This window comes from Tenrec ecaudatus, chromosome 4, assembly GCF_050624435.1.
Source record: "Tenrec ecaudatus isolate mTenEca1 chromosome 4, mTenEca1.hap1, whole genome shotgun sequence".
Taxonomy (NCBI): Eukaryota; Metazoa; Chordata; class Mammalia; order Afrosoricida; family Tenrecidae; genus Tenrec; species Tenrec ecaudatus.
The window spans coordinates 17,426,631-17,447,886 of record NC_134533.1 but is presented as its reverse complement, the minus strand read 5'-3'; the positions used below and the strand labels follow the sequence as shown (position 1 = coordinate 17,447,886).

Here is a 21,256-nt window from a genome sequence, read left to right as displayed (position 1 = left end):
CAATGGCTGCAATAAGCTCCAGCCTGACAACTCGTGGGAGGCTGGCTCAAGGTCAGGCCGCACTTCCCTCTGGCACACACGGTCGGTGGGGAGCAGGCCGAGTGGTACCTACCGCCACCACCGCCCCGCCCACTCTCACAGACGCATGCAGCTCCTACTCTGAGCTTGCGTGTATCTGGCTGCCACTGGGCTGCCCACTGTCCCTCTGGCAATGCCCACACACTGACTGCGCACCTCACACAGGGCACCGGGTGCCCTCTGCTAGCACTCCCACAACACACACACCTCACTTGAGAGGTGTGTGTGTCTGCTGCACTTCTACAATGCACACTCACAGCACACCTCACATGGGATGTGTGTGTGTATATATGCTATCTGCTGTCATTTCTACCACACACACATACTGCACACCTCACACAGCGGGTGTGCCCTCCAGTCACTCCTATAAAACACACACACACACACACACACAGCCGGGTGTGTCCTCTGCTGTCACTCCCTCTAAGCACACCTGTGTCCCCACCCTGACGCACCGGCTGGTCCCTCAGTTCCCACAGCGGGTTATGGAAAGGCCCGCCAGGCAGTGCCCGGAAGTCAGCCTCAAGTCCTGGCAGGACTAAAGGGGGGGAGGGGAAGCAGGTGAGTCAAAACCACTTCAGAAGAGGGGGAGGGCAAGAGGGCATGTGTCAGTCTGTCCTTCCACAAGCTGCTGACAGATGGAAACTGAAGTAGAGCGGGGTGGGGAGGAGGTGGAGGCGGTGGCGCCGCAGCAGGATGAGGGAGTGGAATTGGGAAGAGCCCTGGCGGGGACCCAGAGCCAGCTCATCTTCAGACAGCTGAAAAGCAGGAAGACTTGGGAGGGAGTAAGGGGTGGCAGGGATACCCCACCCAGCCAGGGGCCCTGCCCAGTGATTGCCAGGCAGGGCTGAGGAGGGCAGAGGGCTAAAGGGATGTGAAACTCCCTGGGTGACTGATCCTGAGCCACAAGGACAGAGGTCAGGGTGGGAGTTGGGTGGGCTCCGGGGGTACCCATGGGGAGGGGGGGGGTGGAGAGCCCCAGGGAAGGCAAGGAATATCCCGTTACTAGCTCAGTCCCCAGCTGGGACCCTCACCTTGGGACCCACTTGTCTACCTCTTAGGTGTCCAGAACATACACAAGCTGAGGCCCGCCCAGTTGGGAAGCTAGGTGCTGACCCTGGTCCAGACCTGGGACCATCACTTCCGACACCCAAGGCTTTGGCCAAGACAGGGGCGCATTCTAAGGCTCAGTTGCTTCACCTGTCAAATGGCAAGGGACTTCTGAAAACCAGTCATCGGCAGCCCCAAGGGGCTTGGTTTTACAGCGTGGGGCCGCCGTGCACTAGAGTCCACGCCGCATTAACCACCCCGACTCCGCACACCACCCTGCTCCCACACTAGTCTTCTCACAGCAGTCACCGACCGCCATCGGGGCCCTTCATCCGACAGACAGACAGTGACAGCCATGCCCCCAAGGATCTCAGTGTAGGGACAGGTCAGTTTCAATTTTCAAAACAGATACAAATACCAGGGACTAGCGCAGGGTAGGGGGGATACAGCCATCCGCCCCCAAGGGAGCAGCTCCCCGGTCTTACAGGGCGTGTTGTCCCTCGGACATCACCGCAGCCCCGTGAAGTATAGGTGAGCCTGAAGAGGCCTGTCTCAGAGGTGGAGATGGGCCTCCAAGAAACGTGCCGCAGACTAAAGCTGCCCTACGGCATGCACCCGTCAACCCACCCTTGGGAAACGCCAGGTGGAACGGCAACCAAACTGAAACCCACCGGATCCCGACTCGCGGCTACCCTGTTGGTTTCTAAGGCTGCTTCATCTTTCTCCTAGGGAGCGACAGGTGCACTTGAACCGCCAACCTCGCCGTTAGCTGTGCTGCCAGGGCTCCTTAGACAGGTCACAGGAGTTTCCGTGGCTGTGCTTCTCACTGTCTCACACACTAGTGGAGACGACAGCCTCCTCTGTGATCACAGTGACGCATGGATGGGTGTTCTGAACACAGCACACAACTTAGACCAGCCCTCCAGGGCAATGGGGGAAGCACACAGTTCACCGGTAACCCCCCTCCCCCCAGGGGTGCGCTAAATTCAAGCCACACTCATACGGGCCGGCCTACCTTCACAGAGCCAGAGAACTCACACTGAAAATCTACAGCGGCCTCCTGAGGTCACTCCGCCCTCCCCCACTACCCCCAGCCCGCCCTTCCTGAGGCTCGTAGTGACTGCACATGAGTCAGAATGCCACTGTGCTCCACTGGGGGTTCTTCTTATTCACAAGAAGAAGGCCAGGCCTTTCTTCCCAGGTGCTAGTGGGGGGACTCCAACCTTCAGCCTTGCAGGCCTGGATCCCAGCCGGCCTACAGCCTCTAGACAGCCTCTCCTGGCTACAGAGGCAGAATAGGGAGTAGGGTGGACAGGTAGCTTCACAATCGGCCATGTAGGGCCTGCGCTCTCTCTTCGAGAAAGGGAGGCGGAGGCTGTGGGCCCCTCTCCCTGCTGCTGCCCTAGACAGGGTGCGAGCAGGGGCCACCCCTCAAAACAGCTCGTAATCAGGATGCCAGAGAGCAGCCAGGTGAAGCAGCATCCTGAAGCAAGTGGCACTACCCCACCCCCGCCACCCAGGAACTGGAGCAGGTAAGCATCCCCCCCCCCCTCCCGCCCTTTGCTGCTCCACAGGGCAGCTGTGAGGACAAGGGCAGGCAACAGGCTGAGTACCACAGGCACCTGGAGCAACTGCGTACCCACCACGCTCCCATGACAAAAAATGACAGCCCAAGCCTACACGTGAGAAACTGAGGTTCTGAGTGCATGCACCCTTTAGTCTTCCCTCACCCCAAAAGCCTGCATCCCAGAGAGCTCCCTCCTCAGCTCCCCTGGGTGGCCTCCTAGGCCCTCCGCCCCAGAGCCTGTTCTGACCACTTTCCCTTGCTTAACACCTCTCCCTGAGCTTCTCCGATCCCGCAGGTACCAGAAGCTTCCTGGCCCCTCTCCCCTCCTCCCACTCAAATCTTCCCACACCACCCTCCCTTTCTGCCCCACGGGCCCAGGAGAAGCTCTCCAAGTCAGGAGAGGGAGCAGAGCCCTCGCATGTGTGGTAGAGAGAAACGTTCCTAAGGAGACACATGGCTTTTCAGCACCCTTTCTAGAGCGAAATCACCTCCACTGGGTTCGGAACAGAAAGGTCGGTCAGACTGACTGTGGCTGGCTCACATATCCACTTTGTTCTTTCCAAAGTTCTCTCTCTTTGAACAGCTTTGGGCATGGAGGCCAAGGTCACGGGGCCAAGAGCCAGGTCCCAACAGCCTTCAGGCGGTTCTGAAACCAACACTCTTATGGCCCTGTGCCAGAGCCGGGAAGGAGCACCCAGTTCCTGGCGTCAGGGAGAACCCACGGGCCACTCCTGCCATGCAGAGCTGTTGCTATAGCGGGGCCCTCACATTAGCCCCGACTCAGGGCAACCCTACTTCGCAGAGGAGGGCTGTGCCAGAGGGTGTTCCAGCTGTGAGCTTTCAGAAGTGGTCGCCAGGCCTGTGCCAAGGCACCTCTGGGTGGGTCTGAACCAGCAACCTTTCGGTTAGTGGTCAAAGTACTTAACCATTTGCACCGCCCTATAGTGGATTGGACAAGCCCTGTGGCACAGTGGTTATGTATTGGACTGCTAACCACGAGGTCCGCAGTTCGAAACCACCAGCCACGCTGAGGGAGAAAGACAGGGCTTTCTACAACTGTAAAGAGTTAGTCTTGGAAACCCCGCAGTTCCACCCTGTCCTGTAGGATTGCTGTAAGAATCTACTCCAATGGCAATGAGTTCTGAGTTTTACAGTGCATTGGGCCACATGTTCCCTGGCCCAGGGTCATCTCTGACCCCCAGGGTCAAGGATGCACAAGAGCTGCGGTACACCGGGCAGGGACCACAAGAACAGAACCTCCAGAGGTGTGGTAGTTACATAATCTGGTGTCAATTTGGGACTTGAGAGGATTAAGAGTGAAGGGGTGGAGTCTAGCCTGTCAATCAAGATAAAACCAATGAGGTCTCTGTGTGGGCATGGCCTTCTCCTGAGAATTCTGGGAACTCCTGGATTTTCCTCCTTGAAGGCGGGAGACTCTCTCTCAGCTCATTCCCTAGGAGACTTTGTACCACCTGGCAAGACACGTGGAACTGTGCTAGTACCCAGACCATGAGTAGGCACGTGGAGACCTCTGCCAGTGCTGAGATTACTTACAATGCCACTGGATCCAGAAGACTTTGCACCCACTGGTCTGTGATTGTCCTGCATTTTGCATCATTGCATGTGTTTCGTGAGTCTGAAGAGGACTTTATGGATTGGTATTGGACACATGGGATATCGGTCTTATGGACTTGATCTGGACTAGGCTGGGATGTTTTCTCAATATTCAATTGCTCTTGTATTAAACCTTTTTCTTATACATACACACACACACACGAGTTTCTGTGGATTTGTTTCTCTAGTCTACACAAACTAAAACACAAGGGGGTGACAGCAGCCGGTCCCCTGCACAAGTCTCCCACAGGCCATTCCTCTCCAGAGAACAGACTTATCTGCACCACGTTTCAGTGATTTCTAAAGCCAAACTAAACTGCTAGAATGTCTCAGCTTCCCAATCCCTCGGCGTCCTTGGGAAAAGAGGCTTCTTCAGCCAGTCATCACATTCCCTCCCGCCCCAAGAGGCAGGATTCCCTTACCTGGCTCGACAGCCGGCAACGTCATCTGCTGTCTCTATCCTGGGGTCTGTAGGAGGGGGCTCTGCGGGAGGCGAGGAGTCGGCGTCTTCGGCGGGGGTCTCTGGTACACTCGTCTCACCAACTCCCAGCTCCCTGGCCTCTGTGAGGTCCCTGGCCTCCAGGTCTGGTGACAGGCCCCCATTGCTCCTGTGGTCCAGCTCTGGGCACTGGTTGACCTCGCCCACCCCATGCTCTCGGGCTATAGGGAGGCCCCCAGAAACCTCCGTGTCCCGCAACCCAAGGTCCTGGGCCCAGTCCATCTGCCCCACACCACATCCTCGTGGCTCAGGGGACTCCCCTGCCTCATCACAGGGCACCTCCAAATTCCTCAGGCCCAGGTTGTTGCCCCAGTCCATCTGGCCTACCCCAAGCTCTCGGGGCTCCCCGGGGCTGCAGCCTGCGCCTGGGGCCATGTTTCTCAGGCCGAGGTCAGGCATCCAGTCAGCCTGCCCCACTCCATGCTCCCTTGACTTGAGGAACTCGCCAACCTCCACACCAGACCAGTCAGTCTGCCCCACGCCACTCTCCCTAGCCTGACAGTGGCCTCCTGCCTCCCCCACCCTGATATCAGAAGTCCAGTCCTCCTCCCTGACTGGGATCGCTTTGGGATCCTCTGAGCCCCTCGTCTCCAAAGGGCTCAGATCCACGTCCCTCAGACCCAGGTTGTCTGACCAGCCCATCTCTCCCGCAGCAGCCTCCCTGGCTTCACTCGGGCCATCAGCACCCAAACAGCCGGACACTTCCAGGTTCCTGAGGCCTAGTTGGTCAGTCCAGTCCATGGCTGTGGTCTTCCCCTGGGGCACAAAAGGGCCCCCTCCTACCTGGCCAGAAGGGCTCAGGCCGGCACTGCCAGCTCTGTCGTTGCCAATGATGCCAAACTGGGGGCTCCTCTCGGAGCAGAAGCTGTCATTCCAGTCTGGACGCCCGCCACTGAATACTACTGCTGTCGGCTGAGCTGGGACAACGCCGAGGCTGAACTCTGTAGCCCAGCCCCGCGTCCCCTGCTCCTGCTCCGCCAGGTCGGGGTCGCCAGGACTCTGGGCACCCACCTGCTGCCTGCCCTGCACCCCACTGACCTCCGGGGTGGCAGCGCTGCCACCTGGCTCCCCCGGCCCGAGCACCCTGTCTTGTGGCTGGGGGGTGCTGGCACTGAACAGGGCCCCAGGCTCCCCAGCTTCCAGGTGGCCTGCATCAGAACTCGTCTGGCTCCGGCTGTCTCCACCGCCCGGCACCTTCTTCTCAAACTCCTCGTCCTGCTGCTGGGCGTCCTGCGGGCTGAAGCCAGCACTGAAGCCACGGTCCTGGGAGGCGAGGAGGGCGGCACTGCCTCCGCTGCTGTAGCCACTCATCCAGGCTCCAACGCCCGGCTCCAAAGCCAGGCCTTGAGCATCCACATCACATACCCCGCCCAAGGCGCCCAGCGCAGCCTCTCTCTCCTCAAACCCTGGGCCATGCTGGTCCACATCCGGGTTGCTGTAGGGACCAAGTGGGTCCTTCGTCCCCAGCTCAGGGTCCTGCTCGTCATGGGCGTCCTGGCTGGTGTAAGCACCCAGAGACTCTCTCTTCCCAAAGTCCCAGTTCCCCAGACCTGCATCCTGTCCAGTGTACACTCCCAGAGAATCTCGCTTCCCGAATTCCTGGTCCTGGAGTTCCGCATCCTGGCTAGAGTAAGTACCCCGGGAGTCTCGGCTTTGGAACTCCCAGTCCTGTGGTGTGGCCTCGGGGCTCTGTGCTGCGCCCAGCAGGTTTGGCTTTCCAATCACCCGGTCATGGGCGGCGAGCCCACCCCCAGCAGCATCCTCCCTCCCCGTGCCACTGCCAGCCTCCGGCTCCGGGCCAATGCCACACCGGCTGGCCCACTTGCTGGAGCTCCCTTCCCCAACTCCTTGCCCATACTTGCTGGCCCAGTCATTCTCCCCAAGGCCAGGGTCTCCTCTGGGGCTCACACTCCCAAAGCTGTACTCCTGGGAGGCATCTTGGGACCAGCTAGAAGAGTTGAATCTGCTAGGTTGAAGGTCCGCGGCAATCCCAAATTCACTCTGCAGATCTTTCTGGGCCCAGCCTAGGAGTCCCTGGGAACCAGAAAAAAGAGAGACAAAGAAACAATGCTTAAGGTCAGCCCAGAACAGCAGACGGCGCTGCCCAGTGCCCAAAGCCTGCACCAGTCTGGGTGAGAGCCCAACTGTGTGACCTTGAACAAACTCCTACACCCCTCTGGGCCCAGGAACCTCATCCTCACAGCGGTGTAGGGCTAGTGCAGGATTAACCGGGCACCAGAGCCAAGAACTGAGCACAGTGCGTGGCAGGCAGCCGGTATCAATGGATGCCCCACTGTCCTGCTTGGGCAACACTTGGCTGGGGGCCAGGGGCAAGCTCGCCAGTAAGAGGGGTGGGGTAGAAGGGGCACTTTCAACCAGAAAGGTTCAGGACCCAAAGTCCCACAGCAGCTCCTTTCCAAGACAAGACTCTTGACACAACCCTAACTTGCAGGTCTCCCCAAAGTTCCCTGCCCGTCCTGCTACCCTCCCTCCCTCTGGGACCACTACCGCTTATTTAGTGCAGCCCTGGGAGTCCTCTCATCTCTGCCTGGGGGCGCCCCCAACTCCATTCCACTTTCCCAGACTCACCCCCACAGGAGGGCACACCGGGGGCTCAGGCCGGCGGAGCCGGCCGGTCTCATCACGCAGAGCCGCGTTGGCCAGCAGCCGCTCCAGGACGGACATGCTGGCCTCCCCAGTCTCGGCCATGACCTACGCCCACCCGCCCCACGCGCGTGCCCGCCCCGAGCAGCTAGCTGGGTGCGGCGGGACGGCACCAGGACAGGGCTGAGCTGCTCCTTTCGCCCGGACCTGTCCTACAGCTGCCCGCTCGCCCCTGGGCCCGTTCCCTCTGGAGCAGCTGCGGCTCCAACGGCCCCGCCCAGAAGCCAGTTGAGTCACCCGAACCCCGAGCTGCAGGAACCAGCCCAGCCTTAACCCCTTCCTGCTCCTCCTCCTTCACCCCCCTCCACCCTGCCGAGGCTCCGCCTCCTTTCCTGCCCCGCCCCCACCAGCCCAGGCCAGCTAGGAAAATAAATTTCAAAAGCCACCTGGACTCTAGCCCTCGAACTCAAAAGGGCACTGGGTCGGCCTGGCCCCAACTTGCTGGGTAAACCTTGCCTAAGCGTCTGATGGGCCTCCGCCCCCAGCTCCAACGCAGGCCCTGGGTTTAGCGCTAAGAGAAAGCGCTCCTCCAGCCAAAGCCTCTTCAGCACACAGACCCACCAGGCACCAGTCTTTACACCTTACATGAATTCGGAGTCACTGACCCCCAATGAGATGGTCAATACCAGCTAGCCCCACTTCCCAACTGCAGAAACCAAGGCACCTGGCAAGAGAGGTGACAGGTTCCAGGTTACCTGGGGCTAAGCAAAGGTTGGGGCCTGGGACTGAACCACACCTCTGCCTCCTCTGCCTCTCAGAGGGGAGGGGACTCCCGGACTAGCTGCTAAGCACTTCCCACATCTCCTGTTAATGGGGACTGAGCCCTGGTGGCGCTGTGGCTCAGCGCTGGGCTACTGACAGCAAGACCTGCAGTGGGAAACCACCAGCAGCTCGGGAAATGGCTTTCCACCGCCGAGAAGTTACCGTCTCAGAAACACACAGGGGCAGCGACTCGATGGCAGGGAGTTTGGTTTGGGGTTTGTTAAGAGAGACAGCATCCCAGAGCACAGAGCACAGGAGGCCAGGGGTCCTGGACCCTCACTGCCCCCAGTGCCATCAACCCATTGGCTAAACCCTGCTCACAGCTGTACTCCAAGCTCTTGACCTATAAAACAGAGGAGTAGAAAGGATGAAGCCCCATCCACCCACCCCCACCCATCAGGGCACCTCCCTGAGGCTGCACCCTCACCTCAGAGCAGCTGCCAGGGGTCTGGGCGTCCTTCGGCTCAGATCCGGCTCCCCGCCTCGCACTGCCAGTGCTGGGTGGTGGCGAAGCCAGGAGGTCATCCAGCCATCGGGAGCTATTTCCAGGACCCACAGTCTCTGGGGAGGCCCTGCAGGGGGCTGGGGCCTCCATCCTGGGCTGGGTGGTCTCAGCCTGGGCCAGGGTCACAGCCTCCGCCTCTGAAGGCAATACCTGCCCGGCTGCGTTAGGGGCATCAGCAAATAGGATGCAAGGCTGGTCAGGGGGTGCTGGTTGCCGCTGCCCCAGGATGGGCTCCAGGATGGGCAGGGCCACCTCCCTGGTGGCTAGAGGAAGGGGGGACTCCTGCCCGGCCAGAGGCTCCCGCTCTTCATACCTCTCCTGGGCCTGCAGCAAGGTAGCGGGGCCAGACAGGCCCACCACTGTAGGCAGGGGCTGAGGGTGACTCACCCAGTCACCCTTCTGGGTAGGGGAGATTCCAGGATCACCCTCCTGCAGCCGGGAACTCGGCTGTCCCAGCCCCTCGGGCGCAGCCCGCACCCCTCGCTCCTGCTCACACACGGCTGCTTCACAGATGGATACAGGGGAGTAGCCGGCCTCAGCAGCAGCCTCGGCAGCCTCGGTGGCTTCCGTGATGGGAGAGGGGGGCGGCGAGTCCAGTCGACAAGTGCCCAGGCCGGAGGGCCTCGTGGGGAAGGTCCACTCAAATGACTGAGAGAGGCTCCAGTTGGAATCGGTGCCGCTCCCAAAGGGCCGACCCAGGGCCACCTGGTTCTCCTGGGCAGGGGCTAGGGCAGCCAGTGAGCCCCCGAGCCGCTCCCGGTCCGGACTGGGTGGCCGGAGCACACCTTCAGAGAACCGGCGCTGAGCCAAGCTGGGTAGGCGGAAGTCTGGGGGACCTTCAGCCACCATGGCTTCCTCTGATGAAAATGTCTGCGTAAGGTTCGGGAACTCGCCCCCCTCGATCAGAGGCCGGAGCGAGCTGGCTGAGAGGTGCTCAGGGCTCTGGCACCCCAAGTCCTTCTCCAAGGTAAGGCTACAGGGCCTTGGGACCTCAGGAGTGCCCTCAGCAGGATGCCCTGGGTCAGGGGGGTGGCAGGAGTCTTCGTCCAGCAGGGCTGGCCTCGGAGATTCGGGAGTCACTGGGGGCAGGGGAGAAGCCCTGGGAGCTTCAGGGCTCTGGGCTCCTGGGAGCAGAGCGGGGTGGGGAGGGCTGTCTTCAGGTGAGCCTGGACAGGGAGGATCAGGCACAGAGCTGGAGACATCGCCAGGACTGACAACACAAACTCCATTGTCTGAGGCAAGGGCCAGCTCCGAGGGGTCCTGAGGCTTGGAAACCTGCAAGATAAAGGTCAAGAGCCATCAGTCATCACTCACCTCTCAGCAAGGGCAGGATGGCCGAGATCAGCTGACCCCACAGGCCAGGAGGGAGGAGGAGGAGGTATCATCTCATCATCTAGAAGTGGTTCTGAAGCCCGGCTTGGGCAGGGCTTCCTACACTCAGGGTCATGAGCTCGGGGCAACCCTGCATGCCAGCATACGGCCCCTCCATACCAGCTCCGGAAGCAGTGTGTCAGGGTAGACGGGCACTCCAGGCACTCCACAGCTGCCAACACTGCCTGAGGACCAGGGGGACCTTGGGGGACAGGAAAGCCCACTTGGGGCGGGGGGAGGACGACAAGAAGGCATTGCCTCATGCAAACTGCGTGTCCTTCTGTACGGTGGTCAGGTGCCCCCCCCACCACCACCACCCCGGAGCCTCAGCTTCCCTGTCTGTAAATCAGCACCCTGGCAACCAGGTCCCTGAGACAGAGTTAGGCAAGTATCAGGGCAGGATGCACACCCCAGGCCTCTCCGGCCAGGATTCAGCAAAAGAAGGGCTGTGTGAGAGGGGCGGGAAGGGACAGATGACCACTCCATTCAGCCTGTGCCCAGACAATGAAGGAAACCGGCTCCATCTGTCCTTTGGCCTCTGGCCCCCGGAGGTCATGCTTCCCTTGCTACTCTCCCTAGGGTGCTGTGTCTCCCCCATCGCCACCCCACAGGCCCTGGGCTTGCTGCTCCAGGCCCCTTCCATTCCCTCCCCTCAGCACAAACACCAGTGTGGACACTCTCACTCTCAGCCTGTCCCACCACAGCCCCTCGGTGGTGTGGTCCACTGGACCAGGCCACCCCCTCCTTCTCTGCTGGCTGCACCCTCCTAGATCCTGGCACTGGCCCCAGGAAGGATCAGCTGAAGCTCTGAGCGATCCCACCCACCGAGTCGCCCCTGGCTGATTTCTGCCGGCAGAACTCAAGGCCTGTCTTTGCAGTCCGTCTTAGCCTGAAAGCTCTGCCAAAGCAGCCCACAAACGGCTGTGGACAGACGGCTGGGTGGAACGTCGTCTCCAACCCAACCGACGCCTGTTGTAACGCTTAGGTGACCCCAGCAGCCACACAGCCCCTTCTACCATCCTGGCTCTCTGGCCCTTGATTTCCAGTGTCTCACCCTCTGCCAGGTTCACACCCAGACCTCGTCCTTACAATCACTACAACCACTCCGAACCTCACTGCAAGTCCCCCACGGCCCCGCCCCCCTTATCTGTCCAGCCCATTCAACCCTTGCAATCCTCTCGATCCCTTGGCCAGGAATCCAAGGACCCTACCTACTTGCCACTGTTTCCCATTCCTCCTCACTTCTCTTTTGACCCCCATTAAAGTCACCTTTGGGTACAATCCTCACCCCCCGTGCTTCCTCCTCTCTGGCTCTCCACCACCTGCAGCAGCACAGAGGCCCCAGCATGTGGCTGGAGAGGAGCACATATCACGCCTTGATGATCTCTTGGGCCTCCGGTGACAGCCTCCCACAGGAGCCTGCTGCACCCCTGTTCTCCCAGAGGGCAACTTTGCACCTTCTCCCCTGAGCCCCTCTTCCCCATGCTCCCTCTCAATGATGGTCTTGCTTCCTGTTGCCCAAGAACAAGGAGACCTCCAGCAGACGGCATGCCCACCCCATGCCCCTGGCTACCAGGCTGAACTGTCCTATCCCAAGGCCATCTCCTCCTCCCTGAACAGCATAATTGATTTCTCCCTCCCTGCTGGTTCAGTTCCAGGAGCAAACTGCTCTAATTCCCACAAAAATACAGCACCATCTTGAATCAGCCCACCCCTCACTCACTCCAGCTACGGCCCACTCTCCCAAATGCAGTGCCCACATCCACTGGCTAGTTCCTTCCTCTTGTCCCAGTGCCTCTGGAGCCCACTCCACACATGCCGAAGTCTCCAATGACCTCCTATGACTCTCAGAGCTCATCTGACTTTGCCTGTCAGAAGCACTGGGCACGCCGGGCAGGGCGCATGCCCCACCCTCCTCCAAGACATTCACCGTCTGTGATGCGACCAGCTTCCTCCCACTGCCTTCCCAGTCTTCTCCCCCTGTCTGAATCCAGGAACGCCAAGGGCTTGCTTGGTCCTGGCTCCTCTCCCCTCCTACAGCTTCGCCTGCTCCCTGGGCATCTCAGCCAGATGGTGGCCAGAGTACCTGCCCTGGGGAAGGAGCCCGTGGGTGGCGCATGCAGTTAAAGATCATGGCTGCTACCCGAAGCGCTGGGGGCTAGAGTCCACCCACAGGCGCCTCAGAAGAAAGGCCCGGTGATCGACTTCTGAAAAACCAGCCACCGAAAACCTTACGGATTTTTCCCCCCAAATAAAGTACACTTTGTTATTGCTATAAAATAATGTATCTCTTTCTTTTTTGGAGGGGTGGGGGTAGGGTTAAAACCTTACAGAATTTTCATGGAATCCAGACTTTATGAACTATTGCCCTGAGGCACACTCTTTAAACTTTAAACCAAAATACCCTCTAACCTGTTCTTGAAACCCAACAGCACACCAAAACCCCCAACGCACTGCGGTCGGGCTGACTGCATCTTGTAACGCCCTGACAGGGGCTCTAGGGCTATGGATTCACACCACTGCATCACATAAAACTCCAAACCACTGCCACTGAGTTGACTCCAATGTAGGAATGACCCTATAGGACATGGTAGAATTTCCTCTGGGGGGTTCCGAGACCCTAACTCTTTACAGGAATGGAAAGCCTCATCTTTCTCCCGAGGAGCAGCTGGTAGTTTCAAACTGGTGACCTTGTGGTTACAGGTAGCAGCCCAATGCCACCAGGACTACTTCAGTGAACCACGTTTTTTTTTAGAAAAAAAAAAAAACCACCACACCTTCCTGTCTCACGGTGACCCTACAGGACAGGGCAGAACTGCCCATGCAGCTTTCCAAGACTGCAACTCTTCACACTAGTAGAAAGTCTCAACTTGCCCTGGCAGACGACTGGTGGCTTCAAACTGCTAACCTCGAGGGTAGCAGAGCCCTGTGTAACCACTATGCCACCGGGGTCCGCCTAGTCTTTTAACAGCACACAACAACAACTCAAAAGATCAGCTAAGGGCAGGGATGGCTCAGCCAACAAGTGAGGTAAGCCCGGACTTGACTGATATTTGCTTCCTCATCTGCTTAACCACTGCACCACCAGGGCCCCTTTACAAAATGTGTAGCTAACAGTTTCTCATGGGTCTCAGATATGGAAAAGAACATGCAAAACTGTCTGCTACAGATTAGTGGTAAGCACGCACAGGAGCTGCTTACCTTGCTTAATGGGTACCCTGTTCCCTGGCAGGGATTGGGTGTTGATTCTGCAGGAGGGTGCTGTGGAGTTAGGGAGACAGAGCTAACAGCCAGACGGAGAAGCGGAATCCTGGCGTGGTGAAAAGATCGGTTCCCTATGCATTCCCTATGCATTCCCTATGCTGCAAGTCGGGCTACTGGTGGCGCCCCACGAGCCCATGGCCCATCACCCAAGAAGCACAGCAAGCTTCCCCATCATCCACGGCACAGCTCAGTACACGCAGCAGCGGCCGAACTGCCCAGCACCCTGCACGTCCATCTCAACAGCAGTGAAAGAAAGCAGATGCTAACCAAATGGAACAGCAGACGGGGGTTCAACGTCTTTCTTTTAAAGATCAAACCCTTCAGAGCGCTGCTCTACTCTGCCACCACAGGGTCCGGTGACCTCGATCAGAACCAGTGTCGGTGGCGAGGGGCCCGAGAGAGCACGGAGTCACCCATGGGCTAGCTCCGGCCTGTGGGTCCCACCGCCTCCTTGGCTTGGGTCCTTGACTGTCCCTGGGGCACCTCAAACTCACCATGTCCAAATGCAAGCTCCTCTTATGTCCCGTACCACCTGCCCCGAGTGTCCCCGAGCCGAGACACTCCTCCCAGGAAACAGCAGCTTCATCCTTCAATCTGGGGCAAACTCAAACTCATCCACTCCACTTTCAATCTGTCCCCAGCAGGCGCAGGACGTGATAAAGCTTAGTCGGCACAAGGCTCTGCCCGCCTCCAAACTCCCCAGTGGCTTCTTCCCCTACTCAAGTCCAAGTCTTTGTAACAGCTCACAAGGCTCCAGGCAACTGGGCCTGGCCCGGTCCCCCACCATCCATCTCTTCTTTGCTCTCTGTGACCCAGAGGCCCTGGCCTCCTTGCCAGGAAGACCCCAGGGCCTTTGTACTTGCTGTCCCCTCTGCTAACAATGCTGGCCCCACACATCCCTGGCTCATTCCCTGGCCTTCCTCCCATGTCACATTCTCAGCAAGACCTACCCCCCTGCACCTTCGCCTCAACACTCTACCTCTGGTCTCCCTGCAGCACTGATCAGATACACCATCTCTGTATGTCTGCTGGTCTGTGTGGGGCCACCCTCCTTGAGGGCAGGGACGATGGTGTGGGCCTGTGCCCTGCAGGCCGATGTCTAGAGGGGGCTGTGACAGCCAGCAAGTGCTCCAGAAGGAAGGCAGCCACCCTCTTCATCACTGGACACGCTGTGTGTGTGTGTGTGACATGTAAGCTGCAAAGGGGAGCTCTTCATGAGCCTGAACCCAGGGAAGCAGGCACAGTTAGAGGTACGGGGTCAGACCACCCAAACCCTGCTTCAGTCCCCATGTGGGGCTGAGTCAGAACTTACCTACCGTGAGCCTGGGCATCCTCATCCTCACTCAGAAAAAACTGCAGGACCTAACATTTTACCTCCCCCCCACCCCACCCCCTGGGGTGGGATGGTGGTGGTGCGGGGGACGATCCAAGGGGCCACTGCAAAAGCAGAGATCTACACTTTATCCTGGATTGTGGGCTACAGCACAAAAGGTTTTCATTGCTGGGATGGGATAGGGGCTGAGTTTGTTTTGTTTCGTTTTCCTGCCAAGGGGAGAGGTAGACCAAGTGAGTTTGGGAAGCTATACTTCAGTCACCATGGAGACTAGGTCGAGGTGGGTTCCTGTCGCTGGGACATGCCCAGCACAGGGCACGGATCAACAGTGATGCCCCCTGACTCAGGCACACCATGGTGGCCTGCCTACCGCTCTGCTGCTAAAGTGATACCACTAGTATTGCAGGGGCCAGCAGAGTCTCAGGGTGGACAGGTTTCAGTGGAGCGTCCGAACAGACTAAACAGATGAGGAAGAAAAGCCTGGCAATCTACTGCCCAGAATCAGCCAGTGAAAGCACTATGGATCACGGGAAACACTGCCCGACAGCCCTACGGCCAGTGCCTGAGCCACTCCTGCTGACGAGGTGATCGACAGCTCTGGTCAGGGAGTTAAGACGCCTGCCCGAGGCTGGATGCATGAGCTCAGGTGCAACCAGTTCCCACCACGGGAACTCCAAGGAGGAACGGACCATCACAGACAACTTCCTTCCATTGCCCCCCTCCATCTCCCAGGAGGACTCACGCTAGCAGGTGGTTCAGAGCAGGCCGGCTGAGGCAGGTCCCCGTTGAAAGCCACGTCAGAAGCCAGGCTCCTGTGAGAGAGGGGGGGGGGGGGCGAGGAGAGGGGCGGAACTGAAGGCCCAGAAATATCCACGGTCCCCACAAAGCAGTCAGATAGGGAGAGCCCCCCCCCCCCCCGCAAGCCTGTGAACAACTTTAACAGGGGCCAGAGGCTGAACATTCTCAGGTATTTTTACTGCTGCTCCCGCACTGAGAGAAGATGCTCCCCCCCCCCCCATAGGAAAGGGAGAAGGGGGAGAGGGAGGTGCACAGAAAAAGTACACTTTCAAGCCAGCTAACTGCCTGCCAGCACAGCAAGGGTTAATGCCACCTCCTCCCCTTGGAGAAAGCATCCTGTTTGCTTACTCCCCTCAGTGGTCCTCCAAAAGACATCTCCTCCCTCCTCTGCCTGCTAAGGGGTTAAGGCTGTCCCTAAGCCAAGGAGCCTACAGCTGGTCGCAGCTGCCCTGCCAATATTTCTGGAAGGATTACAGGAAGAGGAGGAGGGAGAGAGCGCACTTCCAAGGCTGAACTTGTGCCTCTTGAGCCCTGCTTGGAGTAATGGAGGGGAGGAGGGAGGAGGAAGGAACTTGGTCTGAGCTGCAGGGACTTCCTAGGCACCCTGGCCTGGGCCCTACCTGGGAAGGGTTAACACCGGTGCCCTGCCCTGCCCTGCCTCCAGGCATGTACCAGGTGACAGAAGGGCAAGGCTGGTGGGTAAGGTTGGGCAGAGCTAGGCAGGGCAGGGGAGGGCCTAGGACCACAGCAGCCCTGCCCTTCCCAGCAGCAGCAGCAGGGGGAAGGGAGCTGTGGGCCCACAGTCACCCAGAGGGACAGCTGTGCCTCCAGCTGATGCTCCTTTGCCCCAAGGAAAGGCCCCCTCCTTCCACAACCACAACCTTCTGCGCTGTCCTGTGCCCACCGCCCCAAGGGCGCCTGCTGGCCCGTGCCAGAGGTTAAATCCCACAGCTTGCACCTTCACCCTCCCAGGAATGTGCGCCTCTAATCTCTCCCATCAGACTCATCTTGCAGCCCCTCCCAGCCCAGGCCTGGCACCCTGCTCCCGCCCTCCACAGAGCCTTCAAACGCAGATAGACCCAAACACAGGCCCCAGCTCCGCCTCCTCCTTGTGGGAAGTCATTGTTGGGCCTCAGTCTCTTCCTCTCTGAAATGGGCCTATTATTTCTGTCACTCAACAGGATCCAGGTCTCAGTATACAGAAACTAAAAGCCAGCTTGCAGACAGGGCGTGTGGACTCTCACCCATAAGCACATAGAAGCTGTCAGCAGGCAGAAGAACAGAGTGACTGACGTGCAGGCCAGAGCATGCCTTGCTCACAGCGCACAGTGCTGCTGTCCCCGGCACCCACAGGCCCTCACACCTCACCTCTCCTTGGGAGTCTTGCTGTGCTTGTCCTGGCTCTCAGCTGGAGACTCCTCAGGCCCCTCCTGGGCCCATGCCCTGGAGACGGTGGTGCCATCCTCCTCTCGGGGGCTGGGGGTGACACCATAGGTCCTGGGGCCGTAACGAGAACTGCCGTCATGGTTGAAGGTGAGCCGGGAGCCCCAGAGCCGGTCTGGGCTGGCGGGGACCTCCTTGCGGGTCTGTTCCATCTTGGCCAGGATCTCTTCCACGGTGGTGGCAGCAAAGCGCTCGGATGCAGGGCGGAAGGGGGCGGGGGCCTTGCGCACGCCACCCAGGGGAGCACATCGGGCTGGAGGGGTCAGCGGGGGTACTTCCTCCTTGCCAGCCTCGTCCTTCCCATTGTCTCGAGCAGCTTCTCCCCCATCGGGGGTCTCGGTAGTGGGCCTTGGTGCAAATGGGAGGGGACGCTTGCTTCCACCATAGGGCTGGGGGCCCGCCAACATGTTCATCTTCCGGGCAGAAGGCAGCTCAGCCAGGGGGCCCCGGGGTGGCCGAGGCCCAACAGGCACCAGCAGGGTGGGCTTGGCCGGCAGGGCCGGCTTAGTGGGCAAGGTCCGGGGCTTGGGCTTGACAGGTGGTTTGGCCGGAGGGTCACCTACAAAAAGTGGGGAGGGGCAGCTGTCAGAAGAGTTTGGAGGTAGAAATTGTACTTCTTGTGCCACCTCATCTCCCACCGTCCAACCTCAGAATGTTCACATTCTTCTGGGCACAAGGCAAATGCCACCTCTTCCGGGAAGCCTTCCCCGGTTTCCCACATGCATCTGGGAAGCATCTTCTCCCTTCTCCAAACTCCCGAAACGATTAGGTCATCCCCTTTTATAAGTTACAGCTATTTAAGGGCCCAGCTATCATCTCATTTCTGCTTACTTCCCACATGGCATGGCGCATAAGTTCTTATCAAAAGAATGAAAGAATGAGCAAGTGGGCAAATGAGTCCACAGATCCATGCCCGTCCACCTGCCCGCCAGCCTGTGATCTCAGTCCTTCCCTTGATGACGGGACGCTGGACCCCAAGCCCAGCCCGTGGGAAACTTTTAATCCAGCTGGACTTCTAGACCCTGCCTCCCCACTGCTTCCTCACCCGGGGCACTCCCAGGCCCCCGCCTCCCCACAGTCATCCGGTGTATGATCAAGAACGCAATTTTACTATTGACCTAAGCCAAACAGAAGGCAATCTGTTACAGTTAAAAAAAAAAAAGGGGGGCCAGAAATTGCCCTTCTATATAAGGCATTCCAAAGGCAGAGAAAAGACCTTGGAATTACTCATGGCCACCTCCGTTCACACAGGGCCCTGTGTCACCCTCATGCAACTCAATGTCAGCAAGGAGTCTAGGCGAGGAGGCACCTCTCCCTTCTGGCCTCAGTTTCCCCTGTGGACAACATGCAGCTCAGCAGCAACATCTCAAGGAACCCTGGCTGCTCTGATCTGCTTGGTGGGGGAGATCCCTACAGGTCTCAGACATCCCCACAGGGTCTCCACAGCCTCCTGCACAGGTGCCCAGATGCTAGAGCCCCCACAACCCACCAAGACGGAAAAGGGGTGCAGCCCCTCCAACCCTCCTCCCTAGTCACCCACCCCACCCAGCACCCATGGGTAGGTACCTGGCTCGGAGCCAGCAGGCACCAGCTCCTCCTCCAACTCCCGGGATGGTGGGGAAGCCATGTCTGTGCCTTCCCTGAGAGGTGAGACTTTCATCGCATGCAGCAGGCCCTGCGTGAGAACGGGAAGCAAGGGGCATGAGCTTGGGGAGCAGAGGTCCGGGGAAGAGAAGGAGAGAGCCAGGGGTTGGCAGTAGGTGCCGCCAAGAGAATGCTCCTCCTCCTAGCAGAAGGCAGAGTTGGGCAGGAAGAACTTCCGATGGGGGGCTGGGGGAGGTCAGAGAGGCTCCAGCAGCCAAATCCTGTGCTTCCCAGCCCTGTCCCAGAGCCACCCACTGCTCCCTCCTCCGTCCATCTGGCAATCTCTCCAAGTCACCCCACTTACCGTTCCCAAGGCACTCCTTGGGTCCAGCGGCCTCGCTGGAGTTACCTATGCAAGGTAAAGCAAGGTGGGCCGCAAAGTCTGAAGTCTCTGCGTGAATCACCTCATGGGAGACGGGAAAAACCCGCTCCTCCCCAACCTGGGGCTCCGCCCCACCGCCAGCTAACCCCCCCCTTCCCGCTCACCCTCCTCCCCTCTCTCCCGCCTCCTCCAGCTGGGAGTGGTTCCCTCTCCCCCTGCAACCCCCCCCTCTCCAATCCCTGCCCTACTCCCGCCTCCCTCAGAGCTGTCTCATCCAAACTCGGAAAAATAAGGAATAAAAAGTAAACATCTGGAATACATTTTTTTTTCTTTAATTTCTCAATCGCTTTGGCTTCAGCATAGGATTTGATGAGGTAAAGCCAGGGCCTAGTCTTGTTGCCATAGCAATGGCCTCCCACTGGATTTCCAGAGCTTTGCCAAGAGGAAGGAGGAGCCCGGCCAGGCCTGGGCTGGGAGAATGGGACAGGGCTTGAGAACATCCGGGGGGTGGGGTGGAGTGTCCTGGGGGAAAACTCACTGGGGTTCCCCTTCTAGGACAGCCAAGGTGAACAGCCACAGCCTATGGGAAAGGGGGCTCCGTGACAATCACTCAGCAGCAGTCTAGGGCTGGTAGAAAGAGGTGGGGGGTTGTTTGTTTGTTTGTTTTGGTGGGGGGAGAGGGATGGAACCAGAGTTAAAATGGGCGTCCCCTCCTCCATGTCCGTAACATAAACTGAGAGGGTCCCAGAGAACCAGGACTAAAATGCTGGGTGGGTCTGTACTTGGTAGCTGAGTGACCTTGGGAACATTGCTTTTTTTTTTTATTAAGCCTCAGTTTCCTTCCCTGAAAAATGGGGCTAGAAGCTCTTGGAGACTCAAATGACATAGATACTCATTGTTACTGAGCCAATTCCAACCCATAGCAACCCTACAGAACAGAGTAGAACTGCCCCACAGGGTTTTCAAGGCTGTGAATCTTTGTGGAAGCTGACTGGCGTATCTTGTTCCCTTGGAGCAAGTTGGTAAGTTGGTGGCCTATGAGCCTCACCACTGCACTGCTAGGATCGCTTTTAGGCATGCAAACTGCTGAAAAGATAACAAGTGTTCGACCACGATTAGCTACTAGGGCTGACATTGCACTCACAACATCCCCCGTGAGCACACCTCTCTGGTAACCACCTCATCTCCCCGGACCCCAAGCTGCCAGCATTCCCTGACCATTCCTTTACTCCCACACGCCATGGTCCAGGCACCTGCACTTCACTCTCCACCACCTCCTCAGTTCCCATCCCGGCTCTGGGAGCACCATCCCACCCACAGGACCCTCCGGCACCACAGCCTGGGGGGCATAGACCTGCCCCTTGAGATCAAAAGGAAGGGGAATGGTGCTTATCACAAAACAACCTTCTCCAACCTCCCACTTATCTATGCTTCAGCTGGTCTGAGGGCGGAGCCAGGTGTAAGGAGGGACAGGGACCACAGGTCTGCAACCTTTGCAAAGCCCACCCTATTCCCCTTTGACCCACCCACCCCGGTATTCCAGATAAAAGAGAAAGTGTGTGAAGGGTATGGAGAAACTCCAGGACCATCAACTGGTCGGCCAGTCAGTAACCACCCAGGACTGCCCATTGTGGGTGGGGAAAAACTGAGCAGGGCCTTGGCCAAGTGTGCACATGGGGGAGGAGCCACGACAGAAAAAAATAAAATTAAAAAACACGAGATGGTTTCCTTGTCCTTAAGCATTACTACCAGGGACATGGTGTGGGTGGTTCGAAAGGGGGGGGGCAATCCGAAATACCCTGTCACCTGGGGCCCAAGCGACGTTTCTGGGGGTATTCGGAGCTGCCCTGGAAGCCAGTCATGAACGTGGGTTCCCGGTTTCCCCAATTGGGGAGGGGTCACGGCAGCTCACAGGCCCCAGCCAGGTGCCCCAGGTGACCAGACTGGAACCAGAAGCTGCAGAATCGCAGCAGCTCTGACCACTCCCCACCCTCCAGAAGCCTCGGGCGCACCAGCTGAGGGGGCAAAGACAGAGGGGCTGGGAAGGGTTGAACTAGAGCCCCGGGGCAGGGCCAAGGGGGATTACCCTTCTGGACCTTGGGCGGTCTGGCCACATCTGGGGTCACAGAGGTCGATGGGGCCAGCGGGCAAACTATTGGAGAAGGGAGGGTCCGCGAGAAAACAGAAAAGGCCGGGGCGAGGGGCCCAGTGGGGAGCTCTGGACACAGAGGGGGCGGCGACAGCCGGAGAGGAGGAGGCGGCAGCGCGGAGGACCCGAGCGCGGGAGGCGAAGCAGCCGGGGAACAGACGGGGGACTGGGGACGCGGACCGGCAGGAGGCCT

General features: G+C 58.9%; 1 protein-coding gene across 3 annotated transcripts in view; it reads right to left on the bottom strand.

The window, feature by feature from the left end:
* TNKS1BP1 (tankyrase 1 binding protein 1) overlaps positions 1-21,256 on the bottom strand; it is a 28,953-nt gene that overhangs the window by 7,263 nt on the left and 434 nt on the right. For 2 of the 3 annotated variants that reach the window (XM_075545699.1, XM_075545701.1), the window contains exons 2-6: positions 18,515-18,623; positions 16,874-17,507; positions 15,450-15,519; positions 8,662-10,014; positions 4,732-6,842 (exon numbers count right to left, since the gene is read on the bottom strand). In XM_075545699.1, the coding sequence (XP_075401814.1) occupies positions 4,732-6,842; positions 8,662-10,014; positions 15,450-15,519; positions 16,874-17,507; positions 18,515-18,608 (4,262 nt within the window). In that variant the 5' untranslated portion in view covers positions 18,609-18,623. Of the gene's footprint in view, positions 1-4,731; positions 6,843-8,661; positions 10,015-15,449; positions 15,520-16,873; positions 17,508-18,514; positions 18,624-18,896; positions 19,038-21,256 lie in introns of those variants that run through there. The other variant, XM_075545700.1, reaches the window with a different exon arrangement.